The 23,650-nt window shown below is 38.3% G+C and overlaps 1 protein-coding gene across 12 annotated transcripts in view; it reads left to right on the top strand.

Moving 5' to 3' along the window:
* The window catches only part of grin1a (glutamate receptor, ionotropic, N-methyl D-aspartate 1a), a 56,180-nt gene that overhangs the window by 8,870 nt on the left and 23,660 nt on the right, over positions 1–23,650 (top strand). For 9 of the 12 annotated variants that reach the window (XR_002922290.2, XM_024299959.2, XM_024299953.2 and 6 more), the window contains exons 2-8: positions 4,139–4,273; positions 5,470–5,646; positions 12,124–12,186; positions 12,943–13,040; positions 16,299–16,420; positions 18,659–18,833; positions 21,096–21,240. Coding sequence is in view for 11 of the 12 variants with exons in the window: in XM_024299953.2 (XP_024155721.1) it covers positions 4,139–4,273; positions 5,470–5,646; positions 12,124–12,186; positions 12,943–13,040; positions 16,299–16,420; positions 18,659–18,833; positions 21,096–21,240 (915 nt within the window). In the remaining variant the exon portion in view is untranslated. The remainder of the gene's footprint in view (positions 1–4,138; positions 4,274–5,469; positions 5,647–12,123; positions 12,187–12,942; positions 13,041–16,298; positions 16,421–18,658; positions 18,834–21,095; positions 21,241–23,650) is intronic. The other 3 variants (XM_024299961.1, XM_024299954.2, XM_024299963.1) reach the window with 1 other exon arrangement.

Genomic DNA, 23,650 nt, shown 5'->3' with positions numbered 1-23,650 from the left:
CGGCTCAGATCCAGTAAGCCGAGCCCTCCCGCCCGGCTCTGCCAACATTCCCCCCCTTTCCCCTCAGCTGCAGGCATCTCTGAAGTCTGTCCTCAGAGGTTCATTTCTTTAATGCAGCACTTGTCCCTCAGTGATTGATGAACCTCTCTGTCTGCACCTCAAGATGAACAAAAAGGAGCAACTTCAGAGATTCACGCTTGCAGACGTGCAGCGTCAAACGCGTCGCTCTTCCCTCAGGCGGAGAGGCCGGCGCCGAAGTTTAATTCATCCTGAGGTGGAAAACAGATGTGGGGGCCGAGCGTGAATTAACGGCTCGATAACGGAGCATCTGCTCGGTGGAATGAGCCGAAAATGTCCCAGATTCTGTGAAGCAAATCATGCAATGTTTCTGGTTACTTGCTTGATTGTAAACTAGAAAGGAAGAATTCACAGCAGCTGCTGCGTCCGTCCTGAATCCAAACGTACACATGGACTCACTGCAAAGACTCCTGACTGATTTAGAAGGAAATCACACAATTGATAAACGACAAACTCAGTGAGACTAAATGACTGTTTTAGGAAAATTCATCATAACCTTTTTAGAAAATGTCCAATAAAGGCCTTAAACCACATGTGTCAAAGTCAAGGCCCGGGGGCCGGATCCGGCCCTCAGGGTAATTCTATTTTATTGTTATAAATGATCCGAAGTTATCTTGTACTTATTTCTAACTTGTATAATTTTGACAAAACATATGTTTTATGGAGAGTAAAATATTGAAAGTTATTTAAGGTTTACGTTGATTTATTCTGGAATAATATTCCTGTCTTTTAATTGTTCATAATTATGTTAAAAAGTTACAGTTTTAACATTTAAAAAAATCATGTCCCCCCTCTCAGAGCATTTTTGGACTATTTTGGGATTTACTACGGTTTTTTTTTGGCTGTTTAGGAGTTTCCTAATATGTCAGCTACATATTAGCTGTTTTGGCTAAACTATGTTGAGTTTTTTAGGCAAATTGGGCATTTAGCTAATATAGCTTTTAGCTTCAGCATTTTCAGCCATCAGCTTCAGCAACATAATTCAGCTAACAGCATTCACACTACCATTATCGCAGGTAATGCTATATATCTAATTCATAATTATGTTAAAAAGTTAAGTTTTTAAAGTTTTAAAATGTATTTTTAGTGTGTTCAATAAATGTTTATCCTGTTCGGACTGTGACCTAAGGTGTGTTTTGGATTTTGGCCTCTTGTGCGATTGAGTTTGACACTCCTGCCTTAAGGGGTGTCAAACTTTAAATCCAGAACATAAAATATTTTAGATTCAGTCATGAATTTCGACTGAAATTAGAAACTACAGAAAATGAATAAAATGCAATATTGGATGTTAAAAGCACAAATAGTTCCGTAACAAGCAAAATTGATTTAATATCAAGGTTGTTTTTTTTTTTTTTTGGTTTATCTCTCACAGTGCACATTAAAAGGGTAACTGCAATGTGCCAGAATTAGTGTAGAGGTTATTTAATCATCTGTAGCGCCTGGACAGATGTTTAAAATGTCAACCTAAAACATTAAATCAAAAATAAAAATAAACTGAAGTACAGAGGCAAAGCAATCAATTAGAGTACATACAAGCATTCATAAAATACACACATTATGAGCCAATAAAATTGATTCAAAAATGTGCTAAAATGGACAGTTGAAATAAAACAATTAATGTTGACAAGTTTGCTGTGTTACAAGCCAGTTCTTTATATACCTTTTATAATCACTGTATATTCTGACTTCTCTAATGCTGGTTTCCTCCCGATAAAGACTTAATATAGATTCATATTATAGTTAGTTACTTCTCCTGTGCAAGATTTTAACGACATTTACAGAAAACAAAAACCTTTAAGGAAATTAAACTTTTTGGAATTGGTTTATTTAAAGCAATTATAACAAAAAATACTAAAAAAGTCAACATAGTTAGATAGTTATTTTTGATTTACTAATCTAAGAGCAGATCATTTATCAAACCCATAAGAAATAATAAAATCAAAGAGGAAGTGCTTATTGGTTACATTCAAAGACAATACATTATTCCAGAAATCAAAGCAAAAACCAAAGTAGCACTGAAACTGTTTTACTGATTGAATAGAATAGAATAGAATAGAATAGAATAGAATAGAATAGAATAGAATAGAATAGAATAGAATACTATATTAATCTCTGCAGAGAGAAATTCCATGTCTGGCACCTCATCCAGTCACACTCAGAAAACAGTAAAAAATAATGACATAAGAACAACCAGTACAGATAAAATGAAGATGAAAACACTTTATAATAAGATTCCCGAACAAACTTAATTGACATATTAACAAACATTATTAATGTGTTAATACGGTCTTAGTAAGACATTTATTAGCACAATAATCCAAAAACAGTTTAATAGTATACTTGGTAAGATTCAATACCATCTATAGTGAGACCATCGTCTACAAAGGTCGTATTAATAAACTGCTTTCAAGCTTAACAAATGTATTAACTCTCTTTGTCAACATTATATTGAGTGTTTTGCAGCATCTCATCTAAAGTGTTATCAAAGACTAAAAATAGTCATGATAAAAGAATAAATAAATGCTACAGAATAAATAATATGTACTGTCAACAGCGTCTGTTCTAAAACCTGATGGAAGTCGGGATAAAAGAGATGAGCCTCTGACTGTTTCTCTGAGAGGCCAAGGTCATAAGGGACCACCAATGACTTATTGCTTTTCTAACTGTAGATAAATGTAAATGTCATATTCAAGTTCTGATTCTTTTGTACAGCAATGATATAAACTGGTTTTTATCTAAAACAGACATGGCAGCACAAAGTGTTGTAAGAGTCGAGCTCATTAATAGAAGTGACTTCAGTTTATTCAAGATTAAGAGTTTCTTTAAGTGTGTCCTTGACCTTTGAAGAGAGAATGAGAATTTATTTTGATTAATAAAAAAGCATTTGTTTGAACAGTTTGTCGGTAAGGCGGAGATTTAAAAAAAAAAAGACCTATTCCAATCATCTTTTGATCTATTTTAAAGCATTCCCACTGATCTTTTAATCAGGATTATGATGTTTTAACCAAAATAAAAAAACTTGTGCCATTTTCTAGGACATAGTTTCTGCAGAGCAGCAGGAGTTCATTAGAAATTCCCCTCTGAGTTGTGGACTGGTAGCACAGAGTAAGCCCGCCCCCATTTCCTCTCACCGATCTATTTAGCCCAAGAGTGATTTTCACCTGAGCAAAAGTATTTACATAATTTCCAATATGTTGCATTTCTCTGAGTGTCATATAGGTTCTTAGGTAAAGTCTCACATGTTCCAGGAATCGGTGGACCAAAGAATCTTTTTTTAGACAATTTTTTGTTCTCAAATTCCTAATTTTTTAAACAAGTTTTTAGGATCTTCCTATGTTTAATTTTGCATTTTGTTACATAAAAAAACAGTTGAAAATAAGATGTAACTACTCTAATTTATCATGTGTTGTCATATTTTTATCTATTTTTTATGACAAGTACTTTTTATCGTATCGGGTAAAAATGACCTAGAAAAAGTGAGGGTGTAACTTTTTATAGCGAAAGTGTTTTGGGGTTAAACTCTCTATGGGTGATACAAAAATGGCAAGCAATATTGTAGGTGTGCAGTTTTGATCCAGATTCCAGCTCATGCGACGTTCATGGATCTATTTATCTGTAAGTGTGGGGCGGATTCGAAGCTTGCTGCCAGTACAGCATATTTTTAACAGAACAAATACGATTTTTTTTCAAACTGCATTTGCTCCAGATTCACAACAATTTGAACAAATAAATACTCAGAAATGCAGTTTTGACATTTATTTTCTGTATTTATCATAAATACACAGTTTTCATTGGAGAGGGACTTTTAAACCTAGACATGAACTTTGTATCTCTTTTGGGCATTACATCCTAACTCTCCCCCCTCCTCCAAGTACATGACCTGCTTCGTTTCATATGCATGATAGTACACATGAAATATTAAGTGCATGAGTAGCTGACCACATTCTGCTCCTCGGTGCAGTGGGACTCTCTACATTTGTAGAAATGAGGTCGTGTGTGTTGAACTTTCTGATGGGAACCTTTGACTGAACGCAGAACCCCCCCTTCTGTGTCCCTGCAGGTCTATGCCATCCTGGTGAGTCATCCCCCCCAGTCCAATGACCACCTCACTCCCACGCCCGTCTCCTACACCGCCGGCTTCTACCGCATCCCTGTGGTGGGGCTCACCACCCGAATGTCCATCTACTCTGACAAGGTGAGTGATGGGGGCAGGAGGAGGAGGAGCCTGAGCGGCGCTGTGAGGAGTTGATTATTTTAGGAACGATGGATTACCTGACATGTGAGAATCAGACATCAATGATGTCAGGACTTTAGGGGTGTCGCGATAAGGAGCTCGATTTCATCACCAAAGCAGGACAGCAGGCGGGTGTAGAGGTTGCACAAGTAGTCCTCATATTCTTTAATGATCTAGTTTTAGTCTTTTTCTGCATTTTCTGCAATTCTTTTTTTATAAAACAAAACAGCACTTTGAGTTTTCTATAGTTGGTTCTATTCGTTAGTAGATTTCCTTTAAATAAGCAAAAGAAAAAAATGTCAAACGGATAAAAAAAATGCTTTTCTAGGAATTCTTATTTTAAGATGTAAATTCGACATGTTTCTTCAAACTAAGATTATTTTGCTCTTGTAAATCTTTCTTGATAAAATAAAAGAAACAAGGCTCTTTCTACTTTCTTGAGTCTTTGGAGTTGGGTGTGTATTGGGGTAAACGAACTTGATGGATTGGGATCTACATATTTATTGAATCTCTTCCAAACCCTCCAGAGCTCTGAATCTGATATGAATCCAAATCCAAATTTCTTAAAGGCTAAAGTAAGACTTTGCAGCTCCTTGTAGATTTTGATCGGTAGAAAACGAGCCCAAACGTCTCTTTTACTGTTAAAAGTTGCCAACCCCTGATTTAGTAAAACATTATGATTGATTTTGTTTAATCACAGCGCTAAAGTGTGATCAATCTCATATATGTTTGTAACCAATTGACATCCTTCATTTAAAATAAGTGTTCTAAATACAGTTTTGTGTGTGATTTCATTTTCACAGATAATAAGTGGTCGCCAAATACTGAAACTAAAAAAAAAATTAATTGCGATTAATTTTTTTCCAAGGATTGCAATTACCGGTAATTAGTTAATTCTTTTTATTCAAATTCCGGCCCTGCTTTTAATCTATTGTGACTTTTTTATTGCTTTAACAAATATTTAATTATGTCTTTTATGGGGCGCCATGTGTTCTTCAGCGTGCTTATGAAAAGGGGCTACTGCATATGAATAAAGTGATTGATCAGAAATAACCAAGAAAATCCATGAAAATGTGCTGGCAGTGTTTAAACTCCCCCTCCTGTGTCATCCATTAGAAGGTGTTAATCTTCTCATTTCCTGCCCCCCCTCCTCTTAGAGCATCCACCTGTCCTTCCTGCGCACCGTGCCGCCTTACTCCCACCAGGCGCACGTGTGGTTCGACCTGATGCGCGAGTTCAACTGGAACCACATCATCCTGATCGTCAGCGACGACCACGAGGGGCGGGCGGCCCAGAAGAGGCTGGAGACGCTGCTGGAGGAGAGGGAGACCAAGGTGAGACGCTGCTGCTGCCGGGAACCCCGCCCCTCCCTCCTCCTCTCCCCCTCTGTGTGTGAGCGTGAGCGTGTGCACGTGTGCCAGGACCTGTACCTCTGTGTGTGCACCCCCCTCGTCTGTCTGAACACATCTCCTCCTCACCGTTGTGTAAACATTGGCTAACATTCCCAGAGACATCAGCAGTGTCTAATGTGGTCTAATCTGACAAAAGTTTGTATGTTTATTTGCTCATCTTCACTTTGCTTTTCGCCATAGTCCAAATGATCCTGTGTCCTTCCACACTGGGAGCAAATAGTGGACTTTAAGGTGGGGCTGTGCAAACCATCACTCGTGTCCGTGAGGCAGAACCGGGATTTTCCAGATCCTTGGCAGATCTTTGGAGTGTAGGTCAGGGAGTGGGGTAATCGCACAATGAGCTAAAATCTAAACACATCTTAGGTCGAACAGGATAAACATTTATTGAACACTCTAAAGCGGAGTTTTTAAAACTTTAAAACTATAACTTTTTAGCATAATTATGAACTAGATATATAGCATTACCTGCAAAAATGCTAGTGTGAATGCTGTAGGCTGAATTATGCTGCTGAAGATAATAGCTGAAAACGCTGAAGTTGATAGCCTGCTAAATTATTAGATAAATTGAATTAAAAATTAGCCTATATAAAACCTAGGTTAGCTAAAACAGCTAGCATGTAGCTGAAAAAATTGCTAAATTTTAAAGTAGCCTTAAAAACTGAAAAAAGCATAAGTTAGCCAAAACAGCTAGCATGTAGCTGAGATATTAGCTTAATTTCAAAACTGCCTCAAACACTAAAATAAAAAAGCCTAAATTAGACAAAATAGTTAAAATGTTGCTGAAATATTAGCAAAACTCCAAAATAGCCTAAAAAACTGACAAAAGCCTAAATTAGCCAAAACTGCTAGCATGTAGCTGAGATATTAGCTGAGCTCTAAACCAGCTTCAAAAACTAATAAAAACTTACTTAGCCAAAGCAGCTATAGCTGAAATATAAGCTAAACTACAAAATAGCCAAAAAGCAGAAAAAACCCAACTAAATTAGCCAAAAAGCTAGCATGCAGCTAAAATATTAGCGAAACTTCAAAACAGCCTAAAAGATTTTAGTTACTGCTAAATACTTCAAAAAGCTAGCAGAATGCTTAAAAACTTCAAAACTAACTTTTTTACATAATTATGAATAATAAAAAGGTAGGAATATTATTTCAGAATAAATCAACTTAAACCTTAAATAATTTACTTTATTTTACTCTCAATAAAAATATATTTTGTAAAAATTATACAAGTTAGAAATAAGTGCAAGATAACATTGTGTCATTAATAATAATAAAATAAAATGATCTGGAGGGCCGGATAGAATTACCCGGAGGGCCGGATCTGGCCCCCGGGCCTTGACCTTGATCTATGGGAGTTACACCTTCCAGGAGAAGAACTGGTGCCATCTGCAACCCTGCATGTAGGAGCAGGGATGAAGCTGAGGAGAGATTTTCTGCTTCCTCCTCCTCCTCTCGAGGGCTCTTTGCTGTAATTGTGTGGTGAAGTGAAATGTGTCCTGATTCAGAGATTTAATTAAATCAGAGGCTGACGAGATGCTGACACATGCCCGAGAGTCGGCGCAGAGAAAGCAGGTCAGAAGTAAAGGAAGCTGGAAGTGCAGCTGCATCAGAAAAGGAGGATGCTGCTTAAAGAAGCCTCTTTTGAGAGTCTGAGCCGCTTTATGCTCGATAGATTTCAGTTTGGATTATCTCATTTATGTCGCTCGCCCCCACCCATTGGACCACACCGGGAGGTTTCTAAACTCACCGGTGATGATTTATGAAGCCTTTTTCTACATTCATCATGAAGGAAAACCAGGAAAACTCAACATGTGAACCCACTGGCTCTTTAAAGTCATAAACAGTTTTCATTAAAACATGCATGCCCCCCTCCCACCACCACCACCACCATCACCACAAACAGCTGCCGTCAAGGAAGCATTAAAGAGCCCACTGTGACAGCTGTGAGCACATTCACTTAGTTTCAGTTCGTTTATTCCTCAAATACACAAACACACACGTGAATTTGATCATAATTTGTTTGACACAGATCATAAAGAAGGCTCAGATAATCTGAGAGCCGGCATTCACTCAGTTTCAGTGTTTATGTTCTTTGATTTACTATAACTTTTTAACCGTTAACATGATAATTCAAGTAGATTCTGAAGGAGAAAAGCGGCAAGGCTAATTTAGGCTTTTTTAAATTTATTTTTTAGGGTGTTTTGGAGTTTAGCTAATATTTCAGCTACATGCTAGCTGTTTTGGCTAATTTAGGCTTTTTTCAGTTTTTTAAGGCTATTTTGGAGTTTAGTTAATATTTCAGCTGCATGCTATCAAGCATGAAGAATAAAAATAAATAAAGCTTCTTATCAGTTTTTAATCTGTTTTACTGTAAAATTAAAAACGTGATCAATAAACTGAAAAAAAAAAAAGTCAGAACCAATAAGTGAAAGAAGACTTCTCCGACAGCAGGGGGGTTCATTTCCTTCACGTCATGTCAGTCCCACCTAACGAAGGTGAGGTGTTTCAGTGAATCACCACTTTAATTGCTGATAAAGTATGGTGGCAGAAATATCTTAATGTGTCAGCCACAGAACCTAGATCAAATATGATGCTGCCTCTATAACTGAGCCTGAAAAGCTCCTGTCTCAGTGCATCTCATTTTAACAGTTTTTATTCCCAAAAATTATGTTTTTGTTTCTTTCTAAAATGTATTAGCGCGGCCTCAGATGACTCTACAGACGCTTCCGTTTTTAGTTTTTCACAGTTTCTGCTGAATCAGTTTCCATTCGGCGTGACAGTGTGCTGACGCTCCCCTGAGGCTGCCTGAGCACGACTTTGGTGACCCCTTCTTCTTTTTTTTTGGTAAAAATCCATGAAGGGAGGGACTCTCACCCACGTCCTGCAGAGAAGAGTTCAGTCTGTGTGAGGTCCTTCTGTGCTGGGATGAGAACATCCAACAGTTCTCTGTACATAAAAATGATTTTATCGAGAAAACTTTCATAAGCAGTAATAAGGAGGAAACAGGCTCAATCAGATGTGAATTAATTGAATTCAAGTTTCATGAATCTTAAACTAACTACGTGATTTATGAACTTGCCAGCCTGGAGGTTAATTGCTCTGTGTTTACTGAATCCATTTTGATCCAGAATTTACCAAATATTTCCTGATTTTCTTCGTACACATTCCTTTAGAACAGGGGTGTTAGATTCAATCACACAAGAGGCCAAAATCCAAAACACACCTTGGGATAAACAGGATAAACATTTATTAAACACTCTAAAACTAAGTTTTTGAAACTTTGAAAACATTAGTTTTTAACATAATTATGAACTAGATATATAGCATTACCTGTGATTACGCTAGTGTGAAATCCTGTAGGCTGAATTTGCTAGATGCTAGTGCTGATAGCAGAAGATGCAAGAAGATGAAATTGATAGCTAAAAACACTGAAGCTGATTTCTGAAAATGCTGATGTTAGTAGCCAACTAAAATACTTAAATACCAAATTGGCCTAAAAGACAAAAAAACTTAGGTTATGCAAAACAGCTAGCATGTAGCCAAAAAAATAGCTAAACTTCAAAATATCATAAAAAATTGAAAAAAGCCTAAATTAGCCAAAACAGCTAGTGTGTAAATATTAGAAAAACTCCAAAACAACCTAAAAAGAACTTAAAAAGAAAAGCCTAAATTAGCCAAAACAGTTAGCTAAACTATTAGCTAAACTCCAAAACAGCCTTAAAAAATCTTAGTAAATGACAAAATAGTCCAAAAAGCTATCAGAATGCCTTTTTTTAAAACTTTAAAACTGTAACTTTTTAGCATAATTATGAATACTAAAAATTCAGGATTATTATTCCAGAATAAATCAATTTAAACCTTAAATAACTTTCAATATTTTACTCTCCATAAAAATATATTTTGTCATAAATATACAAGTTAGAAATAAGAGCAAGATAACATTGGGTCATTAATAACAATACATTTCATGACATGATGATTAAATATGTTTTGTGCTTCTTACCCAAAACGACGACCTGATGGTTGCAGCTCCTCACTTTTTCTGTGAAAAACACACTTGTTCATGAAGGTTGTCTGCTCTCAGGAGGGTCACTGTTCCCGTCAGCAGTGGACTCAAACGTGACGAACACAATGTGAAATATTAATGCCCGCCAGCTGATACCAAAATAGAGTTCTCGGAAAATCTTTGTATGTAGTCTTTGAGGGAAAACAGTCCAAACTGTCCGCTAGTTGGTTGTGTTCCTTATGAAGAGCAGAACCAGCACCGGGACTGAACCAGCTGCACGGCTGAACCAGATCTCAGATGAGTTTACTGATGCGAGCAGAAGGATTTATTGGCAGTTTGGATCAGGGGTCTACAACCTGAGGCCCGGGAGCCACATGTGGCTCTTTGACCCCTCCATTTTGGCTCTTTGGTTGAAGAAAATTGAAATGTTTTTCATTTTAAAAAGCAGTGTATTTTTCTGGCTACGAGGCACATTAATCAAAACAAAACAGTCAAACTTTATTAAACTCATTCACTAACATTTGAAGAATATCATCAGTCCATCAAGCGTTACAGCTTCATAACAATACTTAAACATTTCAACAGAGTCCCCATGCACTATCGGTCAGTAAGCACAACCAGGATTCACACACTCCAGATTATAATAAAGGGAACTGTTTAAATCAGGGGTGTCAAACTCAATCACACAAGAGACCAAAATCCTAAACACACTTTAGGTCCTGGGTCGAACAGGATAAACATTTTTGAACACTCTAAAACGACATTTCTTTTACTTTAAAAACATATATATTTTTTTACAGAATTATGAACTACATATATAGCATTACCTGCGATAATGCTAGTGAGAATGCTGTAAGCTGAATTATGCTGCTGAAGCTAATAACTGAAAACACTGAGGCTAAAAGCCGGCTTTAATATTAGATAAATACCAAATTAGCCTTAAAAACTGAAAAAAACCTTATAGCCAAAACAGTTAGCATGTGGCTGAAAAAAATACTGAAGTTCAAAATTGCCTAAAAAACTGAAAAAAGCCTAAATTAGCCAAAACTATTAGCTAAACTCCAAAACAGCATAAAAGACAATCCAAAAAAGCTAGCAAAATGCCATTTTTTTAAAAACTTTAAAACCTTGATTTTTTAACATAAATTTGTATAATAAAAAGGCAGGAATATTATTCCAGAATAAATTAACTTAAACCTTAAATAACTTTCAATAATTTACCCTTCAGAAAAATATATTTTGTCAAAACTATACAAGTTAGAAATAAGAGCAAGATAACATCAGACCATAATAACAATAAAATAAAATGATTTGGAGGGTTATAGAATTACACGGGGGGTCGGATTTGGCCCCCGGGCCTTGACTTTGACACACGTGGTTTAAGGATCATCAATAAGCTCTGAATTTTTTCTACATGGCTAGGTTCATGAATTTCCACCAAAAACAATAAAATAAACTGTATATAGTCTTTTTTATCACTGCTGACATTAAACAACTACAATATTTGTTGCATTAAAAATGATTTTTTTTGTCTTATTTTAAAATTGAGTAATGTCAAAAGTTGTAACCTATTTTATATTTAGAAAACAAATGACGTTTTTCTCATAATGTTTACATTTTATTGCTGAACAAAACAATAATTTACTGATATTTCTCATAGTAGTAAAAATAACATAAATACAAAGGAGGCTCTTATTTTTGTAAGACTTTGTGGTTGGTGAAAAATCATCCCGATTGGCTCTTTAAATGTTGAAGGTCGCAGACGCTGGAGTTGGATGGACCATGCAGATTTCTAACCCTCAGAGAGCAGAATGGGGGCGGGCAGCTGCTCATGACCCAGTGAAGCAGAAACTGGTCTGTTTTCTGCGTTTAAGTAGGTCTGGAGTCCTAAAGGATGTCAGCTCAGGTGTGCGAGCTCACCAGTCTCATCCGTCTGGATGAGAGGGGCTGCAGACAGGTGCAGAGATGGTTCTGCGCAGACGCAGCTGCTGTCTGCTCATCACAGAAGTGGGGCACCCTTGGAGGACATGCTGAACTCGTGTTTAGTTTACAGGGTTTTGCTCTATAAATAAAAGAAGAAAGTGGGAGGTTTTTGTTAAACTTGAACAGTCCATTGAGATAAGTGCCTTTTCCTGTAAAATGTTAATAATTAGAAACTACATGATCAGAGTGGGAGTTTTTGGACTAAACCTTGATGGATTCTCCTGACTCCGCCCACTCCTGACAGGATGTCGTCGTCTTGAGCCTCTGATGTTCTTTGCAAGCCCCACCGTTAAAGATCCCAATTTGAAGCAGAAAAGTGGAGATTTGTTGGAATGCTTTACTGCCCTCCATTTTCAACTGTTTATAATATTTTTCTGTGTCTGCATATTTTCTCTGTGCACATTACTCATCAGAATAAAAAAAGGAACTATGAAAACCTCGACCAACTGTCCTATGACAACAAGCGAGGACCTAAGGTATATTTGCATGGTCAATGCACGCCGCCCACCAACTTTCCAAACGTAGCAGCTAGAAACCAGCCCAAACCAGTCACCAGCCGACCCAGAAATGCCCCTCTCTTGGTAGCACGTGTTCTTTTGGTTTTTACTTTCAGACATTTCCCCATGGTTTCAATGAAGAATGGTTTTTGTTATGAAAAGCTTTGATTTTCGGTTATTCCAGAAAAAAAAGAGATGGGAAGAGCGTCCTGCTTTTATGATTTTCATTTTCTCCTTCAGTCAAGGAGTGCATGTCCTCAGAACACACACGCTCACACAAAGACAGTTTGCAAGCTCATTCCTTTGTGGAGATCCGGTAGTGTGGGACTCAGACTTCCTCCCGTTCCGTAGCACTTCCCTAGTTCTCAGCAGTTTTTTTATTTTTTATTTTTCGTTGAGGGGAAACGCTCCCCTCTCCCCCCTTCACCTGTTTTTAGTTACTGGTTGCATTGACCTTCTTCTTCCCCCCCTACCTAACACATGCACGTTCTTCTTTGGAGCCTTGATAATCCTCAGTTTGCATGCAAACAAATGCAAAAGTCTTTTTTTCCCCCCCTTCAAGCTTTTTCTTTTTTTAGTTCAGCCGGTTCCCCTGGATCGCTTTTCCTTTTTAATCTCTGTGTCTCGTTTTCAAACTTAATCGACCAAGCTCGAAACCAAGCAGGTAAAGAGGCAGCATGGCGTCCGGGGTAGGGAGAAGTAGCTGGCTTGACCTTTCTTATGCCCCAATCACAGGCAGAGAAAGTCCTCCAGTTCAGCCAGGAGACTAACTTAACTGCCCTGCTGCTGGAGGCTAAAGAGCTGGAGGCCCGAGTCATCATCCTGTCTGCCAGGTGAGCTTCCGATCTTTGTTGTATTCCAAACCGTGTAACTTCTGTGAAACACTCATTCATGAGCAAAGTACAGATACTGTTTTAGCTTGGCACTGATTTATAAGGAGTGGACCCACAGAATATGTGAATGCTTGCTGGATGATCAGGCTGCAGAAACAGCAGTCCTAAATCATGTAATGTCTTAAAGGGGCCATACCGTGAAAAAACTACTGCGCATTTAAGTCTATAAAGGGGTATTTTGATCCGTTCTCACATTTCTGAGTAATCCTCTGAAATCAGCTAAAAACTTTCATTTTAGATGCAGAATACCGTATATCAGGGGTGTCAAACGCAATCGCACAAGGGGCCAAAATCCAAAACACTCCGAAACTACATTTTTGAAACTTTCAAAACGTAACTTTTTAACATAATTATGAACTAAATATACAGCTTTCATTCATTCATTTTCTTGACCGCTTCTTCCCTTTCGGGGTCGCGGGGGTGCCGGAGCCTATCCCGGCTACTGATGGGCGAAGGCGGGGTATACCCTGGACAGGTCGCCAGTCTGTCGCAGGGCCTCAATCACACACACATTCACTCTCACATTCACACCTAGGGACAATTTAGAGTCGCCAATCAACCTATGAAGCATGTTTTTGGACGGTGGGAGGAAGCCGGAGTCCCCGGTGAAAACCCACGCATGCACGGGGAGAACATGCAAACTCCACACAGAAAGGTCCCAGCCGGGATTCGAACCGGGGCCTTCTCGCTGTGAGGCAAGAGCGCTAACCACCTGCGCCACCGTGCAGCCCAATATACAGCTTTACCTGTGATAATGTTAGTGTGAATGCTGTAAGCTGAATTTGGCCGCTGATGATGTTAGTGCTGATAGTTGAAGATGCTGAAATTGATAGTTAAAGACACTGAAGCTGATAGCCAGCTAAAATATTAGCTATATGCCAAATTAGCCTAAGAAACTAAGAAAAAAAAGACTTAGGTTGGCCAAAAGAGCTAGCATGTAGCTGAAAAAATAGTTACATTTCAAAATAGCCTTAAAAAATGAAAAAAGCCTATATTAGCCAAAACAGCTAGCGTGTAGCATGTACTACAAAACAATGCATTGTGGGAAACAATGTCCTGAGAGTTTATGTAGTTCCACGTGATGCTGATCAGAAATTACTGGCGCTAAATGAAGGAAATCTGTTTATTTTGTAACTCTTTCTGGAAAATAGTGTATCACTGATGTAAAATAAACAAGATTTCAAATCATCTGTAATTATGTGTGTTATTGTTGCCTTCAAAAGTTAACTTTAATTTCAATTTTATTTATTTCTTTGGGACAATGGACATTAAATCAACCCAGCGGCTATTTTTATATCTGTTGTCCCGGACAGATGTTAAAAATTATTATAAAAGCATAATAGTAAACTTCATACCAAGTAGGAGAGGGAAATACAAATTTAGCGGATTATTAAGGACAACTCCAACTACCTTGTTCAGTCCTGCTGTTCAGCTTTATTTCAGGGCCTTTCCCCGCCACTGCCTGCAGCCGCCTGGTCTCAGCGATGATCCAGGCGAGGCGCAAGTGATCTCAAACACACTTACTGTAAGCAAAGGAATGGTGGGAAGTTAGAGGAGACTAACTTCCACTCCAATAGTGCCGACAACCCAGATGAGAATTTTTGATGAACTGCTGCAACGCAGCAAAAAATGTTTTAAAAAACAAAGAAGACTTTTTGAAATTTTTTTCTAAAAACTGCAAAACCCTAAATGAAAGACCACTGGGGACGATTTTACAATAGAACAAAACATAGTTGGAGTGAGACTTTAGAGATCACTGAGCATGCAGCTGTCGAATCCTGCTGCTTCAAGTGATTCATGTTTATTATTAGCTTTAGTCACCAGTTTTTGTATTTATCTGTCACACTTTAAAAGTTGGACGAGGCTAAAGTAGGATTTTTTAGCTTCTATTTTGACAGTTATGGATTAAGCAAAAAATTTAAATCACATTTTAATGGTTCGCTATGGAAGCCAAAAACAGCCTGCCCTACTTTATTATTTTATTTTTTTGTTTGTTTTCTTGTTATAACGAGATAATCAATAATGAAGAATGAAGCGACCCCTCTCCCTTTCCCGTAAGAAGATGCAGAGACTTTACCTGTCTTAAGTCTCTTCAGTGTGTGGTTAACAACAAAAGTTGTTTTTAGGTCTTTATTTTATTTATTAGTGGGTCTGAGCTCTTTGAACTTATTAATTCCGTTTCATGCACCAGCCTCCTCTCTTTATTTCCCCCAAGCCCCCAAACAAACAGATTGATTGACAGAATCCGGAATGCCGAGTGTTTCAGCATGGTGCGTTCACTGACCTCCAGAAAGCAGCAGCAAAATAAAGCAGTTTATCAGAGAAAATGTTGGACACTGGAACTGATCCATATATAATCAATTGATTAAACAGTGTCGACATTATTTCTGAAAAAAAAAAGCTTTGTTTTGCTGTGGATTGTATAGAAATAACTAAATCATAGTAGCGGATTGAATTGGGCCGAGTGGCTGTTTTGATCCGTCAATGTCCGGAGTTCAGTGAATGCACCATTCGCAGAGTCTAGACAGCCCTGAAATCTGTCAATCAACCTGTTTGTTCAGAGGTTTTAGGGAAATAAAGGGAGGATGGATGGTGCATGAGACGGGATGAAGACATTTGAAGAGTGTAGATCCACTCATAAATAAAAAAACAGACTAAAAATAAGTTTTGTGGAGTGTTCTTCTGCTGTTTTTGTTGTTGTAACCACTAAAACTTAAAACAGGTAGTCTTGAGAAAATGAACCTCGTTTTCTCATGACAACGAGTTATTATCTCGTTTTCTTGAAAAAACGATCCAAAAAAAAAAAAAAAAAGAGTAGGGCAGACCGTTTTCTACTTCCATAGTTCCTACATGAAATCTAGTGTATACATAAAGTTTATAGCAGCTGCAGATATTTTACAGAGGATGAAGTCTAACTTTACTCTCAAAAGTTAAGGGAAACTGGAAACTAAAAAAAAGAAAATCTAACGCTTACTTCAGTCTCGTACGGGCCGGGTCCATGAAAACAATGTCTGACATTAACACTGATCTAATGAATCTCTACTAATAGTATTGATCCTTTAACACTCATCTACTCAATGTAAAATGAGTTAAAGCACAAAGTTTTTTCAGAACTTGACCTGATTTTTAGCCTACTGGTAAATGTCTGTCATCACTGTGGGAACGAGTGCAGCACTGACAAACTGCTTGTTTCCCCAGCGAGGAGGACGCAGCTGCGGTGTACAAGGCCGCCCGCTTCCTCAACATGACGGGCTCAGGCTACGTGTGGCTGGTGGGGGAGCGGGAGATGTCGGGTAAAGCCCTGACCGAGGCTCCGGACGGTACGTTCATCCGGCAGGGACCAACGCTGACCGGGGGACAGCAGAGCCCTGGGGGTTGAGAATGACACCACGGTGGTGTTGCTGATGGTTCTCCTGCTCAGGGTTCAGTGTTAAAACGTGCCGTGTCTTTGTGTTGAAGTCCTGCTCATCTGTGTTTCTACTGCATTGTTAAGAGACAGTTGTGCAGCAGACTGACTAAAGGGTAAGCTGCACTCGTTCTTGTCTTCATGTGTTTGTGCAAACCACACTTCCCAAAGAACCCAACATGTCTGCTTCCCACACACACTGAGCGCTCCATCATATCATCATCCAACACATCTTTGGGCTCAAATACATCTACTGAACCACAACTACAAATATTTCAGTGAAGAGATAGTATTCCAACTCAGTTTATGATCAGTTTTCTTGGCTTCAGTCGTCCTTTGTGGGCTGGACTTAAAGCTCCAGCTGGTTAGCTTGCTTATCTTAAGCTACGCTTTGAAATTTATTTTTCCTTTTTGAACATATTGAATAGATAGATACTTCATTACAGACTCAAGGACCGTTTGCCCCAAGGAACACAACAGACAATAGACTTAAAGGGTAACCAAACAGGGAAGTTGGAGGCTGACTCCGCCCACAGCCGAAATGTGAAAATCCAGTCAGATTGGTGGAGCTTAGGAACAAGACTGTTATCATTACTGGATAATGACGTCAGACTTCTGAAACTTACATGGTTTGACCAATCACAAAATTCAACCTGATTCAACCGGTAGGGGGCAGCACACAGACGGTTTTTGACTTTATTTATTAAAATTTAAACAAGTTTATTTTATTTATCAAAAATTTGGCAATGACCAACAGACAGGACCTTTAAAGTGCCATTTATAGAGGTCAACAGCCAAAAAAAGTTGATTTAGTGTTTGGTTACCCTTTAAGAAAACACTCTTGGTAATACAAGTATAAAAAGCAATAAAAAAATGATGTCAACTTAAAAAACTAAAACAATTCCAGACTTTAGAAAAAATCCAAAACTTAAAAGTTTGCCTCTAAAATTTGGGATTGGTATCTAAAAGTGCTGTATCACACACTGGTGAGAGTTAAAATAATTTTGTTATTTGATGCGTTAAGATGATAAATAAAACCATAGATAAAACGTCTTAGCAAAGTTTTAAGAATATTAACTCTTGCACCAACGAAGTGCTTGTGCTGCACCACCATGGCTGTTTTAATGAAAGGCAGGGGTGTCAAACTCAATCACACAGGGGAAAAAAATCCAAAACATACTTTAGATCACAGGGCGAACAAGATAAACATTTATAGAACACTCTAAAACTACATTTTTAAACTTTAAAGCAATACATTCTTAACATAACAATGAATACAAGTGGGCAGCAATATTATTCGAGAATAAATCAACTTAAACCTTAAATAACTTTCAATGTTTTACTCTTCATAAAAATATATTTTGTCAAAATTATACAAGTTAGAAACAAGAGATAACATTGGACCATTAATAACAATAACATAAAATGATCTGGAGGGCCGGATAGAATTACCTGGAGGGCCGAATGCGGCCCCCGGGCCTTGTCTTTGACACATGTGTCTTAGGGCATCATTATAGGCAACCTGGAGCCTCCTCAAGCTGGATGGCCTGTAGTTGGTCCAGTATACAATGGTGTGCAGTAAGTTTTGAAAAGATTCTCTTAACATGAATTAAACCTGCTTATTTGCCTGAGCATATAAAACATAGCGTCGTCTGTGGAGATCATCATCTGTAAATGTATCTTCGATATGTTCAAGATATTTTACTTTGTGACAGACATCAAGTTCACAATCTGAGTGTTTAAAAAAAGGAAACTTCAAAGTCACATCTTCCTTTGTATGACGAATCAACACATCACTTTTACTGGAATCGTATAAAATACCATTTTTAAAACCAAATTCTGAACAAATATTTAAAATATTGATCTGCTGCTTGACGGTCTGCAATCAGCTTGCTCTAAAGAGAGTCAAAAGAAGATGACATTTGCTGCAGATCTTCTCAGAAGTCTGCATTTTGCTACATGTTTTAAAAAGTAAAAAAAAATGATGGACAGGGGATGCAATCACACATTTTACTTTGAGTCTTTTCATTGAAAAGCTTCTGAAAACAGTTTTGACCAGGATGGATTAGGATACTGTTGAGTCAGATGTTGCCTCTGAGCCGGAGCGGCAGGACGTCTTTGCTCAGGTGGGGGATTGTCTTTGCTGTCTCAGGGCTGATCGGCCTCCAGCTCATCAACGGGAAGAACGAGTCGGCTCACATCAACGACGCGGTGGCCGTGGTGGCCCAGTCCATCCAAGAGCTCTTTGAGAAGGAGAACATCACGGAACCCCCCCGAGGATGCGTGGGAAACACCAACATCTGGAAGACAGGGCCCCTCTTCAAGCGGTGAGGCAAACACTTCCCCTTTGAACAAGAAAACAAGAAGTCACATGATCTCAATTACATTTGAAAATAGGGCTGCCACGATTAGTTGACTATTAAAATAGTCGCCAACTAATTTAATGGTCAATTTTTCTTTACTATTTTGGAGTTAATGTAATATTTCAGCTGCATGCTAGCTATTTTGGCTAATTTAGGCTTTTTTTGTTTTTTAGGCTGTTTTGGAGTTTAGCTAATGTTTCAGCTACATGCCAGCTTTGGTAGCTAACTTAGGCTTTTTTTCATTTTTTTTCGGCTAATTTGGAATTTTACTAATATTTTAGCTGGCTATCAGCTTCAGCGTTTTCATCTATCAGCTTCAGCGTTTTTAGCTATCATTTTCAGCTATAAGCCCTACCATCTTCAGCAGCCAAATTCAGCTTACAGCATTCACACTAGCATTATTGCAGGTAATGCTACATATCTAGTTTTTAGTTAGTTTAAAGCTAAAGATGGTTAATATTTGTTCTTTACATCTAGTTTGCTCATGACCCGATTAGTTGACTAATCACAAAAAGTAATCAGTGATTAGTCAACCATTAAAATAATCGTTTGTGGCAGCACTACTTGAAAATAATTGCGCTCCTATTCATTTGATGGAGATACATTCATTTTATTCAGTTTTTTATCATTTGGCTGCACTTCATTCACAGTCCTGTTTAGACCAGAACGTCTGGAAACAAAGAGATGCTTAGATTTTATTTAGGAAAAAAATAACTCACATTTTAATGTTTATGTGTTTTATAGATTTATGTGCAATGAATTGTGCATTTGGCAATCATATTGTTTAATTTTTTTTGACAGATTTTTTGGAGCATTTTTTTTAGCATGAACATCTTACAACTTTAGATTAGCTGCTGAAAAACAGGCTTTTTTGTTGTTTTGCAGTTACGTTTTTGAGTTTGTTTGTTTTTCTTTACCAAATAATTTTGTCTAAAACCATTTTTGCTGATTTCAGGTGACTACATTTTGCTTCTTTAAGACCAACTGTCATGACATTTTTATTTTTGGTGTTTTTAAGATGTAATTGTGGCATTTCTTCTCATGGTGGAGAACATATCTAAAGACAATGAAGCTCAAAGTTGCATTTTTCCTGGAGCAGATAAAAAATGAAGTTGGAAAAGCATGTAGTCGTGGTGTAGAAAAAAACCTGGCCACAAGCTCACTTCTTGTGCATCCACTTGCAGACAAAAAGATCCATGAATGTCTTTGTTTTCCTCATCTGAGCTGGAATCTGGATCAAACCTGTTTAAGTGGATAACTTTAATCTTGCTTGCAATTTTTGTTCATTCATTCATTCGTTGTCCTGACCGCTTTGTCGTGGGGGTGCCGGAGCCTAACCGGGCTGCTGATGGGCGAAGGCGGGGTTCACCCTGGACAGGTCGCCAGTCTGTCTCAGGGCCTCAATCACACACCCATTCACTCACACATTCACACCTAGGGGCAATTTAGAGTCACCAATTAACCTATGAAGCATGTTTTTGGACGGTGGGAGGAAGCCGGAGTCCCCGGTGAAAACCCACGCATGCACGGGGAGAACATGCAAACTCCACACAGAAAGGTCCCAGCCGGGAGTCGAACCGGGGCCTTCTCGCTGTGAGGCGAGAGCGCTAACCACTGCGCCACCGTGCAGCCCTGCAATTTTTGTTGCACCACTAATGTTATTTTGGGGTTGTGTGGCTCTGTAAGCTAGCGGAACAGCATGCACACAGATGGACGATGGGAAGTGTGGACAGGCTTACTCTGCGCTCACAGTCCTGCCACAATCCAATTTTTTTGGAGGATTTTGGCTATAAATGTCACAACCATAATTAAAAGACCATGAATAAAATAGATCAAAAGATGATCAAAACGGGACTGTTTTAAAAAATATCAATGCTTTCATTTAAGTAAATCTCTTGACTGCTCGTCCTGTAACTTTATTAGCATTAATATAAAATTCAGCGGGTAAGTTGAAATGACTCAACATGTCTGTTTCTACAGAAATGTGTTTGCAGATTCTAGTCTTGTTTTGGCTCAATTCCAAAGTGTCACTGAAGTACAAACACTCAGCAGATCCACTCACTAGTCACTTCAGTTCAGCATCAAAAGGGATTTCCAGCCAGTTAGACAGTAGTAAACCATCATGTGCAGTCAGTCACAGCGTAACAGACAGACCGCTCAGAGAGCCAGTGCTCCCCTGATAGAGAGGACATGAATCCAAACAGACCCATCCATCTCTGTCTGCAGGGTTCTGATGTCGTCCAAGTATCCAGAGGGCCTCACAGGACGCGTGGAGTTCAACGACGACGGGGACAGGAAGTACGCGCACTACAGCATCCTCAACTATCAGAAGAGTCGTCTCGTTCAAGTTGGCATCTACAACGGCACACAGGTGAATTTCTTTCAGGAATTCAGGTGCATTCAGGGACCGTTTTTCACATTCAGGGAGCATCCACAAATGCAAGTTATGCTGCACTCACGAAAGTAAAAAAATACCTAAGAGTTTGAGGTGACGCACGTCTGTTACTGTTTGTCAGCAGAGAAAAGCAAATCATGATAGATTTGACATGATACAATGGCGAACAGACTGAAGGATCCCAGGGAGCCACCGGTGGACAGGGGGCCAAAATCCAAAACACACCTTAGGTTGTGGGCCAAACAGGAATAACATTTATTGAACACTCTAAAACTACATTTGAAGATGCTAGTGCTGATAGCTGAAGATGCTGACATTGATTACTAAAAAAGCTGAAGCTGATAGCCAGCTAAAATATTAGCTAAATGATAAATTAGCCTAAAAAAATAAAAACTTCGGTTAGCCAAAACAGCTAGCATGTAGCTGAAAAAAATAGCTAAACTTAAAAATAGCCTAAAAAAAGTGAAAAAAGCCTAAATTAGCCAAAACAGCTAGCATTTAGCTGAAATATTAGCTAAACTCTAAAATGGACTAAAAACAAGAAAAAAAGCCTAAATTAGCCAAAACAGCTAGCATGTAGCTGAAATATTTGCTGAACTAAAATAGCCTAAAAAATCTTAGTAAATGCCAAAATAGTCCAAAAAGCTAACAGAATGCCAATTTTTAAAACACTAAAACGTTTTAACTTAATAATGAATAATAAACAGGCAGGAATATTTTTCCAGAATAAATCAACTTAAACCTTAAATAACTTTCAATACTTAAAAATGTATTTTGTCAAAATTATACAAATTAGAAATGAGCACAAGATAACATCAGGCCATTAATAACAATAAAATAAGATGATCTAGAGGGCCGGATCCGGCCCCCGGGCCTTGACTTTGACACATGTGATATTAGATATAAACTCCTGACAGAAACCAAAACAGACCACCTGGATGAAAAGACAATGGGTTCAGACATATTTGAAGCAAAATTACCACAAGAAAAGAACCAAAGACACTTTAATAACTTTCAACTCTATTGCTGTCTCTTTCAGCAAATTCGTCTCTCTGATTGTTTTATTATTGTAACATATTTCTTTAGTGGCTAAATTTAATACAGACTCAGACATGAGCCTGAAAAATTGTTTCATTTTGTATCCAGGACAAAATCTTTCACAAAGTGACCTCATTTAGATGAATAGCCACACAAAAAAAATCCATCATCATGTTTCTCATCCTAATTATGCTGTCTTAAATTTAAACATAGACGGCTTTTATGATTAAAACAGTCTTTTTAGAAGATCAGCTGCTAGCTTTGTTTCTTTAACAGCCTAATTTAAAAAGTAAAGTCTTCAAACTATGACAGGATCAAGTGGATGAAAGAAAAATCCACTTAAAACTCTGATGAATCTAACGATTGACCTTCTGCTTCCTGGTGTGAGGGAGGATTTATTGATGTCTACTTTAATTCCAGCTCCTGATAACTCTTTTTATACCACGATGAACTCTGGAAATACAGTGGGGGGAATAAGTATTGATTTCTTGCTGATTTTGCAGATTTACTGCTTGAAAAATAAATGGACAGCAATCCTAATGGTAAGTTCATTTGAACAGTGAGATAGAAGATCTAGAAAATCTAGAAATTCAAATTTCTAAAAAAATTTAAATACATTTATTTTGTTTAATTGAGGAAAATTAGTATTTGATCCCCTAGATTCTCCACCAGGAAATATTATTCTCCCTTTCTCCACAAGGAAACAGTTTGCTCCCTTTCTCTACCAGAATATAGTCTATTCCCTTTCTCCAATAAAATATAGTCGGCTCCTCACTCCACCAGGACATAGTCTGCTCCCCCATTTCACCAGACATTGTCTGCTCCCCCATTTCACCAGGAAATAGTCTTCTCCCTTTCTCCACCAGGAAATAGCTTGCCAACCTTTCTCCATCATAAAATAGTCTACCCCTTTCTCTTGATATCCCCCGTCTGCTTGTGCCAAATCTCTGATACGTTCAGGATCCATTTCAACATGTCGAGTAGGTTCCTCGCCAGTTTATTCACGAAGTTTGAACGTTAAATTAAACAAGTGTTTCTTGGCCTTCGCCAAACTGGCTCACAGACAGCCGGCGTCTGCACAACTTTGCACGAGCCGGGTGGGGCTCTTGAAGCTAGCTGATCATGCTAGCTTCACGTAAAAAGTGTTTTTTCTTAGCCTTGGGGCGGAACAGACTCTTCCTGAAGAGGCGGTTCTCAACTTGTGATGTAACCATGTGAGAACCCGCTTGTTTTCGTGGGTATGGGAGAGGCTGCTGTTGAGAGATCAGGTTTTTAGAGGATTACTCAGAAATGCATGACTGTATCAAAATACCGCTTTAGGGCTCTTTATAGTGAAGATTGAACAGGA

The sequence above is a fragment of the Oryzias melastigma genome, linkage group LG12 (assembly GCF_002922805.2).
Source record: "Oryzias melastigma strain HK-1 linkage group LG12, ASM292280v2, whole genome shotgun sequence".
NCBI classification, from domain to species: Eukaryota; Metazoa; Chordata; class Actinopteri; order Beloniformes; family Adrianichthyidae; genus Oryzias; species Oryzias melastigma.
Note: the sequence above shows the minus strand (reverse complement) of the source record. Positions and strands in the feature narration are given on the sequence as shown.